Source organism: Pollachius pollachius, assembly GCF_949987615.1.
Source record: "Pollachius pollachius genome assembly, chromosome: 7".
Lineage (NCBI taxonomy): Eukaryota > Metazoa > Chordata > Actinopteri > Gadiformes > Gadidae > Pollachius > Pollachius pollachius.
Window position 1 is genome coordinate 3156843 of NC_136940.1, and position 22214 is coordinate 3179056.

General features: G+C 44.1%; 4 protein-coding genes across 4 annotated transcripts in view; 3 read left to right on the forward strand and 1 right to left on the reverse strand.

Moving 5' to 3' along the window:
• The window catches only part of tmem38a (transmembrane protein 38A), a 9876-nt gene extending 5043 nt beyond the window's left edge, over positions 1-4833 (reverse strand). Inside the window, exons 1-3 of the mRNA XM_079740658.1 lie at positions 4321-4833; positions 1686-1842; positions 421-605 (exon numbers count right to left, since the gene is read on the reverse strand). Coding sequence (XP_079596784.1) covers positions 421-605; positions 1686-1842; positions 4321-4444 — 466 coding nt within the window. The 5' untranslated portion in view covers positions 4445-4833. The remainder of the gene's footprint in view (positions 1-420; positions 606-1685; positions 1843-4320) is intronic.
• Positions 4834-5415: 582 nt separating this feature from the next.
• Positions 5416-7387, forward strand: smim7 (small integral membrane protein 7). Its single transcript, XM_079740406.1, has 5 exons — positions 5416-5474; positions 5728-5769; positions 5891-5943; positions 6082-6172; positions 6701-7387. Exons 1-5 carry the CDS (start codon positions 5449-5451, stop codon positions 6714-6716), a joined length of 228 nt encoding a protein of 75 aa, XP_079596532.1. The 5' UTR covers positions 5416-5448; the 3' UTR covers positions 6717-7387.
• Positions 7388-11172: 3785 nt separating this feature from the next.
• The window catches only part of LOC307077825 (uncharacterized protein), a 68056-nt gene continuing 57014 nt past the window's right edge, over positions 11173-22214 (forward strand). The window contains exon 1 of the mRNA XM_079739300.1: positions 11173-11265. Within this exon, the coding sequence (XP_079595426.1) occupies positions 11183-11265 (83 nt within the window). The 5' untranslated portion in view covers positions 11173-11182. The remainder of the gene's footprint in view (positions 11266-22214) is intronic.
• On the forward strand, positions 16066-21030 carry LOC307078501 (protein NLRC3-like; the record flags this gene model as incomplete). Its single annotated transcript, XM_079740347.1, has 4 exons — positions 16066-17813; positions 18216-18389; positions 18546-18699; positions 20407-21030. 4 exons carry the CDS (start codon positions 16066-16068, stop codon positions 20938-20940), a joined length of 2610 nt encoding a protein of 869 aa, XP_079596473.1. The 3' UTR covers positions 20941-21030.

Genomic DNA, 22214 nt, shown 5'->3' on the forward strand with positions numbered 1-22214 from the left:
CATAGGACCCAGGAGCCATAGGACCCAGGAGCCATAGGACCCAGGAGCCATAGGACCCAGAAGCCATAGGACCCAGGAGCCATAGGACCCAGGAGCCATAGGACCCAGGAGCCATAGGACCCAGCTATAGGATCCCTAGTTATAAGACTAGCTTCAAGACCTAGCCATAGCCCCAAGCTATAGCATTCATCCATAGCACCTAGGATGAAATACTGTGCAATGTAGCACATGCCTTTATCAAATGGGAGTAACAGTGATTTCCGAAACAGGTCATTAAGGTTAGGGACTCTCGCTCAGGGATGACTACAGGTATCGAACCCGGATCCTCTCGTCTTGGGAGTCGAACCGCCACACAAGAGAGGCCACAGAACAAGATGAGGAGTTGGGGAGGGAGGGGGAGAGGGGGGGGGGGGGGGTCACCTTTAACGTAGCCGACGATGACCATGATGAAGAAGCCGTGGTGGTAGGCGTGGAAGGCGTGGTGCACACCGGCGGCGATCTTGCGCGTGCGGACCACCTCCTTCAGGGCCACCAGCACCAGCTTGACGGGCAGGAACGCCACGCACTTGTAGAAGAGGTTCAGCGGGCAGAAGAACAGCAGGTACCTGGGGGCGGGAGAGGGAGGGAAACCGAGGAGCGGGATTGGTCGAGGGACGTGGAGAGGGGCGGGGCTTGAGCCGGTGTCGCGATGTGTTCAGCGTGAAAGTGTGTGTCAGCGCCGTTGCACTTGGGCTACGGAGGTACGGTTTAAGTTTGTTAGGTTGTAACATATGGTGTTGTTTGGAGACATATCTCGCTTCTGTGGTAAAGGGACGCTAAGGGAGTCGTGTCTTCGTCAAACGGGAAGAATTACACAGTAGAACTGAGGAATGGCTGAGCAGGGTGATGCTACATTTAGAAAATGTAAAAATAGTACATTTAAAAATAGCCCAGTCTGAGGACTACTACAAACCTCCAAACTAAATTCTTCTTTCTAAAACGAAATCTAAGTTCCAGTTAAGTTCCACCAGCCTTAGAGGGGAACCTCTTTTTATATATTAGGTAAAAACATGTAATTTGCCGAAATTGAGTCATAGGTTATACAATTAAGAAGAAACAACGGTGGGCCTCTTTTCCTTTTTTTACAAACCTTAATTTTTGGTTCCCCCCCCCCCCAGGTACTTGGTGCCCTACGCACCCTGCGTACTCTGCGTACAGGCAGCGGTGGGCCTGGTCCTATCTCAACGTGCACATTGAGATAGGGCTTCCCGCGCAGAGCTGCTCTCTCAACGTTTCCCTTATCTGCTGCTCCTCAAGCTAATCTAAGGCCCCCAGACCACCTTTGAAGCGGGAAAATATATATACATTAAACCCCAAAACCCAAATGACTGCAGAAGGCCCTTTATAGATACACACGACTCTTAGGTTATTTAGCAGAAGCTTTCATCCAGAGCGACTCATAGTGAATCCTGAGCCTTCAGAGGAGCAGCTGGGCCGTGGGGCCGTCTCGAGGAGGCCCAGAGGTCAGGCCGAGGACTTTAGGGTTCCAGCCCGGGAACCTTCAGCTGGAGGTCGAGTCAGGTTCGACCGATCCTTCGACCGTCCTGCCTCCGAGCCGCCCAGACCTCAGACCCCAAGGGGAGGGTCACCACGGCAACAGCATCACGTCGTCGCGGGGACGGAGACGGAGAGGGAGGGGTCCTCACCAGACGGCGGAGGCCAGCAGAATGTGGCTGTTGTACTGGAAGTAGTCCAGGGGGCTGCCGCCCAGAAGCACGTCGGCCAGGATGTAGCTGCCGAAGCAGTACAGCATGGCGCTGAGCCAGGACGCCACGGGGCTGCGGCGCGACACCTCCACCGACCCTGAGCACACACACACACACAGTAACAGACACGCACACACACGTGCACACACACACAGAGACACGCACACACACACACACACACACAGGCACGCACGCACACACACACACACAGTAACAGACACGCACACACACGTGCACACACACACAGAGACACGCACACACACACACACACACACACAGGCACGCACGCACACACACACACACAGACACGTGCACACACACAAACACACACACGTGCACAACAACACACACAGACACGCACGCACGCATGCACAAACACACACACACGCATGCACGCACGCACATACACATGAGCATACGTGCACGCACACACAAACACGCACATAGACACACACACGCAGTCACGCACATACACACACACGCACACACACACATAGACACACACACACACACACACAGAGTTTGGTTGAGTGACATGTGACAATGCTAAGCCTGGAAGACAGAGGTGCGCCATGTTGAAAGAACCGAGGAAGGTATATATTGGTGTGGATCAGGATGTATTGTCAAAGGTTTGGCCTTCGTAAGCTGCTCAGAGAAATGTGTTTGATGGATGGGCAACAAGACGTACATCGTCGTTCGAGGTGGTCATGGGAACAGGTGGAATTTTCAAACGTTGTAGTGTCGTTATCAGTTCGAAGAAAAGATCTGAACATGTGATAGCCGCTATGACGCATGGAACACAGAAAATAAGAATTTAAGCTTCTTAGTAAAGAAGACGCAAGGAAATATTGTGTGTATGTTCATGCGTGTATGTTCATATGTGTGTTTATCTGAGTTTGTGTGTGCTTATGCTGGCTCTGTGACAGTGGAACAGAAATGCAAATCCTTGAGGGCACACACCCTTCCTAATATTTACCTATGGTCTCTCTGAGTCACGATCACTACTCTATACTATCTATACCAGATAGAGAGACAGAGACAGAGACAGAGAGAGAGAGACAGAGAGACAGAGAGAGAGAGAGAGAGAGAGAGAGAGAGAGTAGGGGAGACAGAGAGAGAGAGACAGAGACAGAAAGACCCAGAGACAGAGAGACAGAGAGAGAGAGAGAGAGAGAGAGAGAGAGAGAGAGAGAGAGAGAGAGAGAGAGAGAGAGAGACAGAGAGACGGAGAGAGAGAGACAGAGACACAAAGACCCAGAGACAGAGAGAGAGAGAGAGAGAGAGAGAGAGAGAGAGAGAGAGAGAGAGAGAGAGAGAGAGAGAGACGGAGAGAGAGAGACGGAGAGAGAGAGAAAGAGAGAGATGCCAACAGGTGTGCATCAGTTTGGTGGTGGTGCACTCATTGAGACCACTGTATGAAGGAAGGGAAACCCGATCTAAACAGATGCCTCACTATAAATACACGCTGCACGATTCCCACCCTGCTCTGCAACTGTTGGGCAAGGCTTGATCTTTGCCCTCTCTCCAACATATGCCTCTACAAATGGCCACCCCTATGGGCTTATGTGGGGACCAGGAAGTACAAACCTTAGGGAAACACATGGATTCACATTGAAAACTACTTTACATTTAATACACATGTTTTTGTAACCATGCTATTTTGGTAACAGCAATGTCTATTTCTTTATGTTTGAAATTGTAACCAGTAATACTCAAGTACTCAATACTTTCATTTGAAAAAACATAATCTTTTAATCTTGGCTTCAAGCCCACCTGCTTAATCTGTAGCCCAACTGTTTCTGCTTCAAGAGATTAGCCACACTGCAAACAAGTATTACACTCCATCACGTGTGCTTAAAAATACATACTTATGAGGATTCATAAGCAGAATGCATGGGACCATGAGCTTTGGATTTAGTGTTTGTTAAGCCATAGCGGTTTCAGTGGTATTATAATGGCTGTTCATCTTCCATTATGAGCACCTACACACCTCGACATAGACGTGATGTAAGCCACAAGTGTAAGTGTCCGACCGGACGTCGATGCGATCTATTTCTGGCTGTTCTATTTATTTCTTGACGGGCTGCTGGTATGCACAAGTCCTCTATCGGATTGCATAGCCTTTCTGGGGATAAAAACGAACGAAATCCTTGGAAAAGTTCGTACACGTCTGATAAGACACTGGGTTGTTCGAGGCTATACTGTGTTGCCTCTTCTGGTATTTTATCAAAACGAAAAGAAGTCAAGCTGGTGCAACCGGGATGAAAGATGAGGGCTAAACAGGTCTGGGAGAATAAGACAAGATTATTGTATCAGTAGATCTATCTGATTAATGCATATCCTCAGCCGTTTAGAGACGCATGGTGAGCGCTTAATTCAAAAAGCCTAAGTCGATTCTAATATCTCGTGTACAACACTTAGAAACACATTTATCGACGTCTGTAACATCCATTTGAATACCCTTAGCATGTCTAGGCTATTCAATAATAAAGTAGGCCTATCATCTGGTTAAAAAAAACAAAACAATAGCAACCACTCCATTTAAACAAACGGGGGAGAAAGAAAAGCCACTGACCTGGTTCATACTTGAGGTAAAGTATGGACACGATGTAATAAGCGAGGTCAAACACGGGGAACATCCCCATTTTGGAGAAAGTCTGGGCAATGTCGCCCAGATTGAGAACTCCCAGCACGTCCATGTTTCCAACGAGTTACCACCACTGCGAAATATATGTGATAATAAACTGCGCACGTATTTTCTGTTCCCCTGTTCTTTCGGCGACTCGCCACGAAGCCCCTGCAGTCTCCACGAGTAGAGGCGCTGCCACTCAAGACATCCTATTAATACCCAGCATCTGCACGGTCCTCCTTTCACCCCGGACGGGGTCCCCCTCTGCACCCGGACTCACTGAATACCCCCCACGCACTCCCACCACTGCGCTTTGTTGCCTGTTATGTGCACGTAAACAGCGCCATGTGCGTTAGTCAAATCATGATCCATTAGCCGTGGCGGTGAATCATGTTCTTGGTTATACGCGCGTGTTGCAGCGTCTGATGGATGTCGTGTTTACTGCGCTCTCCATCCGTCCTCAAGCCTCTGTTGTTGCAGCGGCGTCGAAATATGGTCACTTCTGGCCGTCGCATAGTGTGATGGTCTGATAACAGAATGCATTGGATGCGTCCATTCAACGAGGTGAGACGGGGTCGGACCAGGGTCTGAGTCGACATGGTCTGCACTGCAGGCAGACTATCGTCGGCCCCACATCAAGACCGCCTTAAGCGCCACAGGGATGTAAACAATAGAGTCAGGCAAATCACAAAAAACTGAATAGGCTCATTATTAAATGTATTTAATTATCTTCCGAATATAAGAGGAGATATTGAAGAAGCAGATTCAGATTAGATTTACACGCAAAAACGTTCAACACCGAATGTATAAAGGTGTCAATGAATAAAATGTATTATATGGGGGAAATGTACGTCAAACCGAATGTATATTTAGTTTAAGTAGCATTTAGAAAATGGTAAAAGTTTTTATTAATTATTAATTTTGTATTCATGTGTAACTGTGTTGTTATTATCGGTGCGCTGCGTCGTACTTGTAATGTGTGTGTGCGGGGTCGTGTCATGAACGCCGGCTATTGGTCAGGTGCATGTGACGTGTGCGGAAGCGGATGTTGTGATCCCCTGCGATGTGAACAAGATGATCGGAGATCTGTTGATATTCGGGTAAATAAGTGGATTTAATTTTGCACCCCGATGTTTTTAAGGTCAACTATCTGCTGTGTGGGTGTGTGTGTGTGTGTGTGTGTGTGTGTGTGTGTGTGTGTGTGTGTGTGTCCATGTTAGCGTGGATTGTGTTGTTTGGTGTTATCGGTTTGTTGGTTGCTGGCTGCTGCCACCTCACCAGTATGCTCTGTGGAGCAGCACTGGGCTGTCAGACAGCACGACTCAAGTCATGTTTTTCCCTCGTTTCTTTTAGGACCCTGCTTTTAAACGCAGGCGCTGTGCTGAATTTCAAACTGTGAGTACCACCAGTTATCCTTATGATGTTGTCATCGCTCCATCGTGCGTCTGTGTGAAGTGTCATAATGGTTATATCTTCATTGTGGAGTCGGACTGATGGTCTAATGTGTGTTTCACAGCAAGAGGAAGGAATCCCAAGGATTTGGGGATGAAGGCGGGGGGCCGAAAACGGGTAGGTCCCACGTTTGTTACTAAGGAAAGTTAGTGTTTAAATGCTTATAAAAAAACCTGATTGCTATAAACGCCTGTGTGTGTGTGTGTGTGTGTGTGTGTGTGTGTGTGTGTGTGTGTGTGTGTGTGTGTGTTGCAGGCGACAATATCAGAGACTTTCTGCTCAGTCTGCGGTACTTTCGCGTCTTCATCGCTTTGTGGAACGTCTTCATAATGTTCTGCATGGTCGTGTGAGTATTCTGAACCTGGTAGACTTACCTATTTCAAGCTTGACAGACTGTTTGGGAAAATGGTTAGCAGGGACTCGTATTGAATTATTAATGCTATGAAAGGGGTGATATCATGCCACCAGGTGTGAGCGTGAATAGCCATTACAAGCCGTTTGAAATTCTGCCCTTCCCTGTGCCTTAGTGACATGTGACATGTCAAGTAGCCCACTTAGTGCCCACTTAGTTGAATGCTGGATGATGGATCATCCAGCAAGCCATTACGGCTTGTAATGGCTAATCACACTCACACCTGGTGGCATAATATCACCCCTTTAAAAATGCCACACTGATTTTAGTGCAGGAATCTACAGGAATGCCTTAAACCATTTTTGTGTGTGGCTCCCGTTGAAACCTACTGGATGCAAGTAACCAAACAAGTTTGTTCCTGCATAATAAACGGCGTCCACCCCAGAATAACACAGTGAGGACCCGATACAGGTTTCATTGAGTGATGGTTTGAAATGATAATTCTGTTCCTTCGCTCTTCAGATTGTTTGGTTCCTGATGGGTTCCCTGGAGGCTGGGATCCTGGGGTCCCAGCAACACGCTGATCCCCTCAAGAACCCATTTTCATTAAGACCATTTTAAACGTAACTACTTCAGTTTCTCTTCGTAACCTGTGTTGTGCAATACTTCTTTCTACTCAATATGTATTTGGTCTTCTACACGAGACAGACGTATACGATTGGTTGTGTTTGGCCTTCCTTGATTTTATTCCAGCTATGAGTATGGAATGTGTGTGGTCGGGCTAGGTATGTGCTGTTGGTATTTGTCTCTTATAGCAGATGTGAACTAGTGTGTTCCCCGCAAAAGAAAATATTCCTTTCAAAGCTCCAAAATTCATTTTTGGGCTGAAAAATGTATGCCAACTGTGATCTGTAATGGGTTCAACTGTTCTATTTCTTACAGGCTGCAAACCAATTAAAATGACCTTTTATGTCGGAAATTGAAATGAGGCACTCAAGGTTGTTGTAAAGTCTCTTGTTCTCTCTCTTTCACTCCATTATGTAACCATATATTTTACCTGTTCTGTAGTAGTAGCAGACACATTTACAGTATACGTCTTAAGTTATCTCAATTACTTCAAATAAACTTTTCTGCATATGGATTGAAATTGCTGGAACATATCGCTACTTTCTTTTCTAATAAAGTTTTACACAGAACGAGCAATTTACTTACTGCTATCTAAAATAAATAAAACGTAAAATTCTGCCAATGGGATAACGAATCAAAGTCCTTATTAGATATAAATGATCAATATCCATATATAGAAATGTATATCGCTTCACTTACTGTACGTTTACCTACTCTTGTCTGCCTCCCCCACGGAATTCATAATATGATATGCTTCAACACTGGAGGAGGATGCAGCGAAATGCTTCAAAATTGCGATATATTCAGATTCCGAGCATCGTGTAAAGACACTGCAGGTGAAATACTAGGAGTTAAAGCAGGGAGCTTGGAATTTAGCATTAGTTGCCAGCATGCGAAGTGTCATAATTATGTCGCATTTAATTGGGGGAAGCTTTTATTCAAATAAAAGCTTCCCCCAATGTTTACTAGCTGACCAGCTTTGCCAACGCACTATTACAAATAAATGGGAGAAGGCAATGAAGAAGATGTAAATGGGCAGATTTTAGAAAAAGTAGCTTGTTAACCATCAGTCTCAGTATGATTATCACTACAAATGTTGTAAGGTGGTAGCATGTATGTAGCCACAGATTTATTTTTGCAGCCACAGAACTGAGTCAGCCCAGTGATGCTGATGAGACAGGGCTAGGAGGAGGCAGAGAAAACACAGCTACAGGTGTGCACACTGCACAAGGTAGGAGTTAAACAAAGGATAGGATGCAGTTCCACGACAGCTGTGTCAAGTACAGGCTTGCATTGGGGTGGGCCTGTCTGCATCATGTAACTCCCGGGCTGTCCCACTCCGGCCCTGCACAGGTGTGTGTGTGTGTGTGTGTCTGTGTGTGTGTGTGTGTGTGTGTGTGTGTGTGTGTGTGTGTGGTACAAGTAAACAATCCTCTTTAGTGAGTTAATGATTTATTGTTTTAATGACATCTCGTACTCAGGTCCAGGACTGTGTCCTGGTTTGATCCAAGGTGTTGGATCAAACGGCGTGGATACAGTTCAGGGAGATCTCTTTTCTCTGTTTGTTTGGTTTGTTTCCTAACTCTGAAAAAGCTTGAGTTGTTTTCTTCACCTTCAAAGTAAAAGCGTCCCCTTAGCTTTCTTCCAGTTGTATTTTGATATGTTGGGAGTCACATAATTTCACTGCAGATGATACAAAGTACAGCAGAACTGTATAACCTTTATATAACTTATGAATAACTAACTTTAATTGCACTCCATTAACCTCCAACATCATTACTGAGACATGGTGGTTCATAGCTTTATACAGACTTCATCAAACCTTTGCTCCATCTCATATCACTTCATCCGTCAATGACCATCATAAAGGCTATACACGTAGTCAACTGGTGTTCAAAGTCTCCTTCCTCATTCGATCTTTCTTCAACACTGAGGAGTCCAGCAGCTCAGTCTTTACTCTCAGAACCTTTAGAACCGTGTTAATGTTCTGTCTCGGTTCAGAACCCTTACTTTGAGTTTTCCTTTTGAGCTTTTATGTTTTCATACGACGCGGGCAGCAGACGTTTTCATCAAGGAGAAGCTAAGGTACAGTTTGCTATGTGTCATGTTTTCTTTCGATTATTGGTTCTATATTCACACTGTATTAATATATAATATAATATATTATAAGTTCAGTGATTCCAGGTTTCTGCTGTAAAAGAGACGTTGATCTCAGAGAGAGAACCTGTTTGAATAAAGGAATACGGGTCAGAAGATCTATATTATTGATGTTCTGATTGAAACATATGGAGAAATATAGGAAAATATATGCTATAATATTAAAGCCTCAGGGATTTTAAGTTATTTTTTCAGAAACTAGAATGGGTTCTTTGGTGGATTTTTCAATTGTGTGTCAATTTGTTTTTGTTGGTCTGGAGGCACAACAGCTGCGTCTAGTTCAGGGTTCATTGTTCAGTTGCTCGTACACTCCGGCCCTGCACAGGTGTGTGGTGGAGCTGTTTGGAATGGTTGAAGAGCCTTTGGTGCCACACACACACACACACACACACACGCACACACGCAGCACAAGCGAGCAGATGATAGACCCAACACGAACCAAACCCCACTAAATGAACGCAGACATCGTTAAAGGTTCATTCAAGGGAGGTTTGTTAAACCGTATTCATCCTTTCACCTCAGTGACTGAATGACTGAAAATTGGAGACACACTTGTTGTCACTGCACTACACACCTTGAATTTCAACACCATTAAGTTGTAGTTGATCTTTGGGTGAGGTTGATGTTATATTAGAATCTAATTGATTGACTGACTGTATGTTTGGGCGGGGTTCATATTATGATATAATCTAACTGAATGACTGTATGTTTGGGTGGGGTTGATATTATAATGTTATTTAACTATGACTGAATGTCTGTTTGGGTGTGCTTGATATTATACTAGAATAGATAATACTCAATAATACACAAATTATCATATGCAATTTTGTTCATGTTCATACTGAGCTAGTATCCTGTGTAATTATATTTATTCTGAGCTATTATCCTGTATAATTATATTCATACTGAGCTAGTATCCTGTGTGGGATGAATAAAGATTATCTTATCTGGCTCCGTGATGTTTTATAGGTAAAACGGTGTGTGTGTGTGTGTGTGTGTGTGTGTGTGTGTGTGTGTGTGTGTGTGTGTGTGTGTGTGTGTGTGTGTGTGTGTGTGTGTGTGTGTCTTGTACAGAAAACCAGTAGTCATCTTTAGTTAGTTAATGATTGATTGTTTTAATGACATCTCATAGATCTGTTATGGGAACAGAACGTGGGGACCCAAGTGCTGAACACAGGGAGGCAGAGGCGGGGTAAGGGAAACGGGATTTATTGGTAGGCAGGCGGGTAGTCAAGCAGGCAGGGGTCCGGTAACAGGCAGACAGTCAGGCAGGCGAGGACGAGACGGTATGCGGGTAGTCAGGCAGGCAGGGGTCCGGTGGCAGGTGGAGAACTAGGGAAGAGGAGAGGTGGTTACCACGGGGGCAGGCTACGAAACAGATGTTCAAGAATGCTGGTAGGACGGATACTAACTGGGTAGACGTAACGACGAACTGGCGCCGGCTGATAGGAAATCCCCGGCTGAGGTAGGGAATGGTGATTGCTGATAGTAGACTGGTGTGTCGGGAGAAGGACCACTGGCGTCAATTAGTCGCTAGATGGAGGTATTGGACCGCGTAGCAGGACGCGGCGTGACAAGATCCAGGTCTGTGTCCTGGTTGGATCCCAGGTAATTCTGATAGTTAGGATACACTTCAGAAAGATCTATTTTCTATAATTGTTTGGTTTGTTGTCTTGTCTGTTTCCTCACTCTGAAAAAGCTTTAGTCGTTTTCTTCTCGGATCTCACTGACTCACTGACATCTCATTGACTGTGTGTCAAGTTTCAGTCAGTGCTGTACTGAGGTCAGTTTGGTTTTGTTGTGGACTTTTATTGTTTAGTTTCTGTCTGTACTGTAGTGAGGTCAGTTCAGTTGTGCTATGGGCTTTTATTATGAAGTTTTAGCATGAACTGTAGTGAGGTCAGTTTGGTTCATGTTGTGGACTTTTATTGTGTACTTTTATTGGTAACATTAGTTACTGATTGGTGGTAGTATGAGCACTATGATCTGTTGACTCTTGATGCTCTAGTGAATGATCTACTGGAAGAGAGTTCATTAATTCAGAAGTTGAAAAAGGAAATAATAATAACGATATGTATGAGGTCTAGACATAGAGAGTGATAGAGTGTGTGTGTATCAAACAGGAGGAGGATAGGAAGTCATTGATTTTACGTTCGCTACTCAAACAGAATCCACAGGAACAATATGTAGTTGTGTTTGTGTCCAGGTCTCCAGTCTACTATGGATGAGGAGAGAGAGGAGGGGGGTCCTACCTCTAAAACCACTCTGTCTGGGGAACATGGCCGCCAGAGCAAAGCTAAGAGGTAAGAAGAGGAACTCTCTGTCTGTGACTGTCGTCCATCTCAGAGCTCAGCAGTGGTACATCATGACTCCATCCTTAGTCTGAGTAACAGCTGTGTGTGTGTTGTGTTGAAGCCCAGAGCAGCTGGAGAGAGCAGACTCCCCTGGACCCAGCTGTGTCTCCATGAAGAGTGACTGGTCTATGGACAAACCTGCTCGTTTCAAAGATGGAAATCAGTCTATTGAGGAGAGGTGAGGATTTAGCAGAGATTATTAAAAATCCAGCATCTATCAAACATCCATAAATCCTTGTTCTTGTTTTTCGAGAAGAGTCGAGCAGAAGAGAGCAGAGTCCCCTGGACCCAGCTGTGTCTCCATGAAGAGTGACTGGTCTATGGACAAACCTGCTCGTTTCAAAGATGGAAATCAGTCTATTGAGGAGAGGTGAGGATTTAGCAGAGATTATTAAAAATCCAGCATCTATCAAACATCCATAAATCCTTGTTCTTGTTTTTCGAGAAGAGTCAAGCAGAAGAGAGCAGAGTCCCCTGGACCCAGCTGTGTCTCCATGAAGAGTGACTGGTCTATGGACAAACCTGCTCGTTTCAAAGATGGAAATCAGTCTATTGAGAAGAGGTGAGGATTTAGCAGAGATTATTGGAAATACAGCATCTATCAAGCATCCATAAATCCTGGTTCTTGTTTTTCTAGTAATGTCCTGCAGGCGAAGGAAGACTCACCTGGACCCAGCTGTGTCTCCATGAAGAGTGACTGGTCTATGGACAAACCTGCTCGTTTTAAAGATGGAAATCAGTCTATTGAGAAGAGGTGAGGATTTAGCAGAGATTATTGAAAATACAGCATCTATCAAGCATCCATAAATCCTGGTTCTTGTTTTTCTAGTAATGTCCTGCAGGCGAAGGAAGACTCACCTGGACCCAGCTGTGTCTCCATGAAGAGTGACAGGTTTATGGATGGACCTCCTACATATGGATTTAAAGATGGATGCCCCTCCAGAGAGGAGATGTAGGAGTTTCAAACTGACGATGACTTGTCTGATTTAATGTATACAAGTCAGGAAAAATTTATCCTGTGTGTGTGTGTGTGTGTGTGTGTGTGTGCGTGTGCGTGCGTGCGTGTGTGCGTGCGTGCGTGCGTGTTCTCTCCACAGACAAAACCAGGAGAGGTTTAAGGTTACCAGTGCTCAGTCAGTACAGCAGAATCAAACAGAGCTGATCAAGGTGTGTAAAGTCCAACAAGAAATTTCTTTTAGCTCTACACAGACCCGGCGCCAGAGCAAATCTCTGCAGAGGCACGTCGATTTTGTGGGAGGGCCCACATAAATATTATGACAGACAGGTGCACAAAAAACTCAATTGCAACAGTCCATAGCAGCGCAAAATCATCAGCATGGCCAACAGCATTGCCTTAAGACGCACGCAGCTCGCAAATAGTACACATTAAGTGTCCCATGGCATGCCACCAGGTGTGGTGTGATTAGCCGCTACAAGCCGTTTTGGAAATCTACCCCTTATGACATCACAGGTGGGCGTGTCCAGCTAGATGTGTGACGGATTTCCAAAACGGCTTGTACCGGCTTATCACAATACAGCTGGTGGCATGCAATGGGACCTTTAACACACACAAACAGCCAAATAAAAATACATTTGCATTGTGTGCACGGCGGCACATTAAATGCACACACAGCATGACGCCAACAGTAATATGCCGCGCCACGCAGTCGAGCAAATAAACATAAACATACAAAACATTCGTAATATTGCATCAGGGCACAAATACCAGTGAAAAACAGCATCACCACAAAACAAACAAACAAACATCACAACAGCAGCTTTGCTTAGGCCTCAACGTTGCACTTGTCCAACCAAGCTGACAACAGCAAAATCACACTATACGCAACAACTGTCTGCAACACTGACTGAACAGTGTGAGATTTAACCATTCTGAAAATAGTTTATTCCCAGATCGATGCTAGTAAAGCTGGAGACGCTTTTTCCCTGTGGAAATTAACCTTCTCAGCAAACTGTCCTTCCACTGCTCCTTGCATTTTTTAGTCAACTCCTTTTCAAAACTGAGCCGAATGAGGTGGGCTTTGCGTGGATGCCGCATACACATGCGAAAACTCATTTTCGCATTTGGCAGGGGAAAAAGTTAAAGCAGACTTAAATGCCACCGTGACACTGGGCATTGCTTCCAGGGTCGTGTGGAAAGTGGTGAAAAGTGTTTTCACAGTCCAATTAGCATCCTCTGCGCGCGTGGAGCCTTCCATTTGGGTGGGAAGGTACTGTCGGGCTACCACAAACTCAAACAAGTTTTGTGCCGGTCAAATCCAAGAGGGGGCTCACTTTTTCTGTGCCCCAAAAAAGTTTCACTCTCTGGGTCATGTGAAGCCAGTGATTCCATAAGCGCGCTATAGCGCTCTCCAAAAGGTCGTGCCATCTCTCAGCACACTGCATCAATGCATCCATAATACAGTCTGAGTCTCTGTCGTTTTGCTGTGCTGTCCTGGTCAGTTCGTGCACCCAGAGACTGCTCAACAACGAAATCTTGTAGACGTTTGTTGGTTTCTGTGCGTCTCCTCTTGCTTTGAGGGTTAGATGTATCCTCTGGCTCTGCACACTGATCCCATAACGCACTGAAATCCGTTTCGGTGCGGAGGCCCTCAATACACTTTGTGGCAGCGTTCACCAGTTGGACAGCTGTGTGGAGATCCATATCTTTTGATTGGAGCTATTTGTTGGTTCAAACAGGGTCAGAATCTTGCTCATCAGAAGCGCAATAAATCTGAACCTGGGTTCTGAAATTGCACGCAGCAGTCCCAGCGCTTCCACTCTCACATCGGCTGGGAACAAGTGTGTGTAGAGTTCTGTCAGCAGCTGGGAAATGTTTTCATGTGCTTTGCTTATCACCTGCACTGTGGCCAAATGACCCGTCCTGCGTTGGTCAAGCAACGTTCCCGTGTGATGCATTCTGAATAGTGATAGGTTTACATGTATGTCAATCACGTAGTCTCTATTTTGTACACATTTTTTATTTAGTTTAACAATTAATTTTTGAGATTTGACATAGTATCTGACATCATATATATCTTAGCATAAAAAAATAAATAAAAAAAGTAAAATACATTTTATGGGGGGAAAGGGGAAAGACATCAAATGGGCGGGCCCGGCCCGGTCTGGCCCGTCCTTGGCGCCTGGCCTGGCTCTACAGGAACATTAGAAAGCATCTCTTGTGGTGCTAATAGTCTCAAGGCTTCCCTCTTTAGACCAGCAGGACTCTAATCCAGGACAGATGCTTCTGATGTCCTCAGTTACTTCAGAGTAAAGTTCTCCTTGATTTTTGTTCTGTTCCAGAGGGCTGAGGAAAACGCACACGCTTTTCTAGACAAGGAGCTGAAGAAGCTCTGGAGGGATCTCTTCCCAGATTACCCACAATGCTCAGAGAGTCAGAGGGAGGAGGAGGAGGTGGATGGAAAGAACGAGGAGCAGAGGAGGCGCGCCATAGAGGGAGTGGCAGACATCACAAAGCTCTGCCTGATGGAGATGAACCAGGAGGAACTGGCCGGCACACTGGGGTTCGGTAAGAGACTCTTATTTTGAAGACAGAGGAGACATTTATTTTGAAGGGCAGAAGATACTCTTATCTTGAAAACAGAGAAGAATTACTAATTTTGAAGAGTAGCATGTGATTCATATTTGTTCAGCAATTCAATTAAATAATGTGAGATTTCTACATTACTACCTTCAATTTGGAGATCTTTCCTATTCTGGTTTAAATGGTCTGGTTTAGATATGTGGGGTTATTGTGGGGGTATCAGGTTAAATGGTTTGGTCCAGATATGTAGGGTTATTGTGGGGGTATAAGGTTCAATTGGTTTGATCCAGATATGCAGGGTTATTGTGGGTGTATCAGGTTAAATGGTTTGATCCAGATATGTAGGGTTATTTTGGGGGTATCAGGTTAAATTGTTTTATCCAGATTTGTAGGGTTATTGTGGGGGTATCAAATTAAATGGTCTGATCCAGGTATGTAGGGGTATTGTGGGGTATCAGGTTCATGGTTTGATCCAGATATGTAGGGTTATTGTGGGATTATTGGGTTAAAGTATATTGAACATTATGCTGCAAATCAACAGCAGAATATCTCAGTTGGAGAGATACAACACTATCTTGTTATCTTTTATCAGCCTAGCAAGTCACCAATGATTCACTATAATTATTACTATCATGACACCTATCATATGTCCGTGTAAATAACAGAATAAACCTGAACATGTTGAATCTGTAACATGCAGTCCTTTTCACGTCCGGCTTCCCCGACCACAAGGAATGAAGCCTCTAGATATCATGATGTTGATCATTTAACAGGAAATATTAACATGTTTCCACTCAGGCTGGTCTGATACAAATTCACATGATATCTTTATATCTTCAGTTACCAGTCAACATCAAAACACATTCTTATGCCGAAATAAGGGTAAAATCAGCCATGTTTGGTTTTCAGCATTCATAGCGTCCATATCAACAACCAAAGCAAAGATGGACATTGTTGTATTTGCTGGCGAGACCTGAAAGAATTGCTGTAGATCTGTAATAATGAATCTATATCAAAATATTGCATATTCCACTCAGAAAGCTGAGAAATTTGGAGGAATCTTACGAAAATTTGCGCATAACTTTTCGTATGATATAATACAAACCGTTGCATGAGGATATTTTGTTCCACTGATGTCAACATCCACTCACTGTTGTCTTGTGTTCTTTTGTCATTTAGGGTCTGCTGCTGTTCAGTGCCAACATCGCATGAAGTCCCATCTGATGGAGAAGTTCAGGTGTATGTTTGAGGGACTCGCTAAAGCAGGACAGCCAACACCTCTGAATGACTTCTACACAGAGCTCTTCATCACAAAGATAGTCAGTGGAGAGGTCAACAAGGAACATGAGGTCAGACTGATTGAAACAGCTTCCAGGAAAATAGCCAAGGGGGAAACAACAATCACATGTGAAGACATTTTTAAACCCTTACCTGGACAGTATCAACCTATCAGAACAATAATGACAACTGGAGTGGCTGGCATTGGAAAAACCGTCTTAACACACAAGTTCACTCTGGACTGGGCTGAAGGCAGAACCAACCACGACATACACTTCACATTTCTCCTCACTTTCAGAGAATTGAATTTAATGAAATATAAAGAGTTTAGCTTGGTGAAACTTCTTCATCACTTCTTTTTTGAGACCAAAGAAGCTCGAATCTGCACATTCGACCCGTTCCTAGTTGTCTTCATCTTGGATGGTCTGGATGAGTGTAGACTTCCTCTGGACTTCCAGAACAACCCGATCTGGACTGATGTCACAGAGCCGACCTCAGTGGACGTTTTGCTGACAAACCTAATCAGGGGCGACCTGCTTCCCTCCGCTCGCATCTGGATAACCACACGCCCTGCGGCAGCCAATCAGATCCCTGCTGAGTGTGTTGACAGGGTGACAGTGGTGAGAGGGTTCACTGACCCACAAAAGGAGGAGTACTTCAGGAGGAGATTCAGAGAGGAGAAGCTGGCCAGCACAATCTTCTCCCACGCCAAGAAATCACGAAGCCTCCACATCATGTGTCACATCCCATTCTTCTGTTGGATCACAGCTACAGTTCTGGAGGACATCTTTAAAACATCCAAGAGAAGAGAGGAGATGCCTAATACCGTGACTCAGATGTACATCCACTTCCTGATGGTTCAGTCCATACAGGAGGACAGGAAGTACCGTGGGAGGGCTGAAACAGATCCAGACTGGCGTTCAGAGAGCATTGCCTCTCTGGGAAAACTGGCTTTTAACCAGCTGGAGAACGGCAACCTGATCTTCTACGAGTCAGACCTGGCAGAGTGTGGCATCGATATCAGAGCAGCCTCAGTGTACTCAGGAGTGTTCACCCAGATCTTTAAAGAGGAGTATGGGCTGTACCATGAAAAAGTGTTCTGCTTTGTCCATCTGAGCATCCAGGAGTTTCTGGCTGCCCTTTATCTCTCTTGGTCCTTCATCAACACTAATGTCAATCTGCTCTCAGATGAACCCCCATCGTCCGGGGAAGATAAGCTCCTCCTTTTCTACCAGAGTGCTGTGGACAAGGCTTTACAGAGTGAGAATGGACACCTCGACATGTTCCTCCGCTTCCTCCTGGGCCTCTCTCTGGAGACCAATCAGATTATCCTACGAGGTCTGCTGAGACAGACAGGAAGTAGCTCACAGACCAATCAGAATACAGTGTCTTACATCAAGAAGAGGATAAATGGAGATCTTTCTCTGGAGAGAAGTATCAATCTGTTCCACTGTCTGAATGAGCTCAATGACCATTCTCTAGTGGAGGAGATCCAACAGCTCCTGACATCTGGAAGTCTCTCTAGAGAATCTCTCTCTCCTGCTCAGTGGTCAGCTCTGGTCTTCATCCTACTGTCAACTGAAGAAAACCTGGAGGTGTTTGACCTGAAGAAATACTCTGCTTCCGAGGAGGGTCTTCTGAGGCTGCTGCCAGTGGTTAAAGCCTCCAAAACATCTCTGTAGGTTCACTAATGACGTTTTACCATACACACAACACAATATATATAATATAGATTAAAAAAGTTATTATTATATACATAACATATCTGTAGTTCTACTGTAATTGTACAATGACATGTACAATACATGCAAGAAAATATAAATAATGCTACAATAAAAAGTAATATTAATATTCAAAACCAATTTCTAACACTACAAAGCATTTTTTCAATAATCTACATTTTACACCAAATATTGAATTGACATTTACGGATATAATATATTGACTAGTATATATTTGTTAAATGAATAAAACATCTCTTAAAGAAGATTTAAACACAATTCCTTCATTATGTAAAAAGTAAAAGAGGACAGTTATTTTAATCACAGTTCCTAACATGTCTTGTTTATTTTGTGTGAAGGCTGAATGGCTGTCATCTGTCAGAGAGTTGCTGTGAAGCTCTGGCCTCAGTTCTCAGCTCCAACTCCTCTAGTCTGAGAGAGCTGGACCTGAGTACCAATGATCTGCAGGATTCTGGAGTGAAGCTGCTCTCTGCTGGACTGGGGAGTCCACACTGTAGATTGGAAACTCTCAAGTCAGTTTTACTCAATGATCCAAGAATTACACCACAAGGTTCACTATCATAAGGTATTTGACTGATTCACATCCAGAAAAGTAATAATTCACACCTGTGTGTGTGTGTGTGTGTGTGTGTGTGTGTGTGTGTGTGTGTGTGTGTGTGTGTGTGTAGCTTGTCTGGCTGCCTGGTCACACAGGAAGGCTGTGCTTCTCTGGCCTCAGCCCTGAGCTCCAACCCCTCCCATCTGAGAGAGCTGGACCTGAGCTACAATCACCCAGGAGACTCAGGAGCTGCGCTGCTCTCTGATCCACGCTGGAGACTGGACACTCTCAGGTATGGAGAGGACAGCAAACCAATCGGGGACAATGTCTCCTACAAGGATTCAACCCTTTGCTAGATAAAGTGGTTTAAACGCAGCTGTAACTCATGTTATTGAGAAAGTGATGAGAGCATATGATGAAGGTGAATGTTTCAACATGCTGCTTTTACTTTGTTCCCCCCCCCCAGTGTGGAGCAGGGTGGAGTGTGGAGACTGAAACCAGCTTTAAAGAAATGTAAGTGTCTGTTTAGTTTGATTCATCACAACAAACACTTACTATGGAGATGGAAAGTCCATCCACACAGCAGGAGCTGAAGTCTGTTCATTCAAATGTGTACTTGTGTTTGTTTTCGTTTATGTATGTCTAGCATGTTTGTGTAGATATGTATGTGTGCGTATGTGTACATGTCTATGTATATATAGTATGGATGAACCAGTTCTATGGTAACAACATGGATGTGTATTGGAACCTTTACAAGTCTAATCTCTAATAGTCTAAAGTATGTAGACTATTGCTTGGATATCTCATAGGAGCAATCAGTGGGGGTTTCAACATTTACAATGTAGTGTAAATGTTGAGGGAGTAGATGCAGTTTATACATGTGTACAAACAATCGCACACACATTTAGTCTTTTAGGCACGTGAAACAGGACCGGAATAAGAATAATTAGTGCTGGGCGGTATACCGGTTCACACCAAATACCGGTGTGTATTTTTGTTATGATCTGAATTTTTAATAAAGCGCCACACTGGTGTATTTGATTACACAACATTCGGAACGCTGCGCCGTGCGACACTGTTTCAGCCGGGACTCTTTTCAATGTAGGGCTTCTAAACACGCATGGTACGACTACGACTGCAAGGCATGGTATTTAAGGCCAACTGGTAAAAGAGTGTGTCACGGCTTTCAAACATATAAACCACAATGCCTATGTACGCCTCGGGACGGACTTGTCAGCGCACTGCGGCATTACTTCCTTGATGTTGTTTTGATTGAAGATCGGCAGGTTGTAGTGTAGTGTAGGTGCGTGCGTGAATGTGTGTCTGTTGCGAGCGTATGCGATTTCAAAGTAATAAACAAACAAACTCAAAGCCGATGCATGCATCCAAAACTATTCGTTCAAAACCAAATTAACGAATCAAAAACAGACTCGCTTATTCGCTTCAATTACTTTCTTTTCTTTTCAAAACTTGGGAATTAATACGGCGCGGAACCAAGCGATTGAAAACAATGTTGGCGTCTCCTGTGGCTGCCTGGCACACCTGCGTTATATTACTTAATGAAGCAGTAATGTTTTAAACCTCGCCATGCGCGCAAGTGTAAACGCGAGCAGCATAGCTGCGTGCCTGCCTGCTTTCAGCGTATAATTATTATTATTATTTTTTGTTTTTAAATGTCGTTTCGATAAGTCGACTAATCGAAAAATTAGTGGAAAGATTAGTCGTTCGAAAATTTGTCGTTAGTGGCAGCACTAGTGAATACCTGATTATGCAGGAAAAAATTTATACCGTCATGTACCGTGAAATTGTTAGAATTAAGAAAAATACTGTGATAAAAATTTAAGGTCATACCGACCAGCACTAAGAAGAAGTATGCAAGACAACAGAGCTAGTGTTGATGATGATGATGATGATGATGATGATGATGATAAAGAATGTTTCAGCAGCTCATCATGTCTTGTTCTCCGTCAGATGCCTGTGAACTCACACTGGACCCAAACACAGCCCACAGACAACTCTCTCTGTCTGAGGACAACAGGAAGGTGACAGAGGTTACAGAGGACCGGTCGTATCCGGATCACCCAGAGAGATTTGACTCCTGGCCCCAGGTGTTGGGTAGAGAGGGTCTGACTGGCCGCTGGTACTGGGAGGTAGAGTGGAAAGGAGCTGTTGCTATAGGAGTGACATACAGAGGAATCACAAGGAGAGGAGCAGGTAGTGACAGCTGGCTTGGAGGGAACAACAAGTCCTGGTGTCTTCATTGTCATGAGCGCGGTTACTATGCCCTGTACAACGGTAAAAGAACAGTCACGTGTCTCCCCCACGCTGGCTCTACCAGAGTAGGAGTGTATCTTGACCAGCCTGCTGGCACTCTGTCCTTCTACAGAGTGTCCCCAGGTGGAGGAGGGTCCTCAGACACACTGACACATATCCACACCTTCAAGTCCACCTTCACCCAGGAGGAACTCCTCCCTGGGTTTGTGTTATTGAGTTGCGGTGCCTCTGTGACTCTGGGTCGGTTGTAGCAACACAGACACACATGCATATATAAACACACACACGCACATTTATGAATACACACGCATATATGAATACACACAAGACACACACACACACACACATTTATGAATACACACGCATATATGAATACACACAAGACACACACACACACACATGAATATATAAACACACACACACATTTATGAATACACACGCATATATGAATACACACAAGACACACACACACACACATGCATATATATAAACACACACACACACATGCATTTATGAATAAACACAATACACACACAAACACCCACATTTATTAATCCACACATACACACACACACATGCATATATGATTACACAAAAACTCAAAGGCACACACGTTTGCATGTATGAATACACACATTCCACACACACAGATGCATCTATGAATAAACACAATACAAACACACTTTCACATTCGCACACAAATAAACACATGCATATACATTTAAGTTCATTTAAGTACATGGACTCAACTATACTGCTTTTTTGTGCCTCTGAAAAATGTTGGCGTGATAAACTGAAAGGAAGAAACTTTTATAATGTTCCATAGGGCTAAACAGGTTTTACAAAGACTATATTTCTAATGTAAAATGTATTTTAAATATTGATTGATTGTAAATCTAGACTTGTTTATTCTACAATATTTTGTACATTTTCAGACATTATCAGTTTCAAACTAAAGGGCTCTATCAGTTTATATTTTGATAAGCCTAACATGGAACCTGATTTAAAGCAGATTTAATATTATATTCATAATGAAAGCAGTCTGAGAAAAGCTATTGATCATGATTGACTTTAAACAGAGTATTGATACATGTTCCATACTCGTTAATGATATTTACACACCTGTTTATGATTAGTATTGTCTGCTGCTTCTACTGTTTGCGTTCTAGTGTTTTTTGTTGTACTGGTTAATAAAGCATAATATTAATAAACAACTCAGTGGATCAACTAAATGTTGTCGTGTGTTCAGCAGAGGATCCGTTTACACTTGAAGGTCGGGGGTTCACTAAATAAAAATCCAAAACAGAGGCTTCGTCTACACAAACATTAATAACCAGGATACCAGCCAGTGCATTTCCATATCAGACTCATACGCCCGAAGAGTGACGGAATATGGAGAGAATTCCAGAAGCGATCCGACAGGAAACAGACCCCAGCTACTGGCGTCGCTCCAGAGATGATCCTTGCAGGCTGGTTGATATACCACCTCCCCCGTGGCGTCTAACAGGACCCTGAGCGTCCATGT

Bases quoted from the DNA above. Each gene is read 5' to 3' on its own strand.
- smim7 (XM_079740406.1), top strand. From the start codon at position 5,449: ATGATCGGAGATCTGTTGATATTCGG. The intron at 5,475-5,727 runs GTAAATAAGTGG...CGTTTCTTTTAG, and splicing joins GGAGATCTGTTGATATTCGG to GACCCTGCTTTTAAACGCAG. The intron at 5,944-6,081 runs GTAGGTCCCACG...TGTGTGTTGCAG, and splicing joins AGGCGGGGGGCCGAAAACGG to GCGACAATATCAGAGACTTT.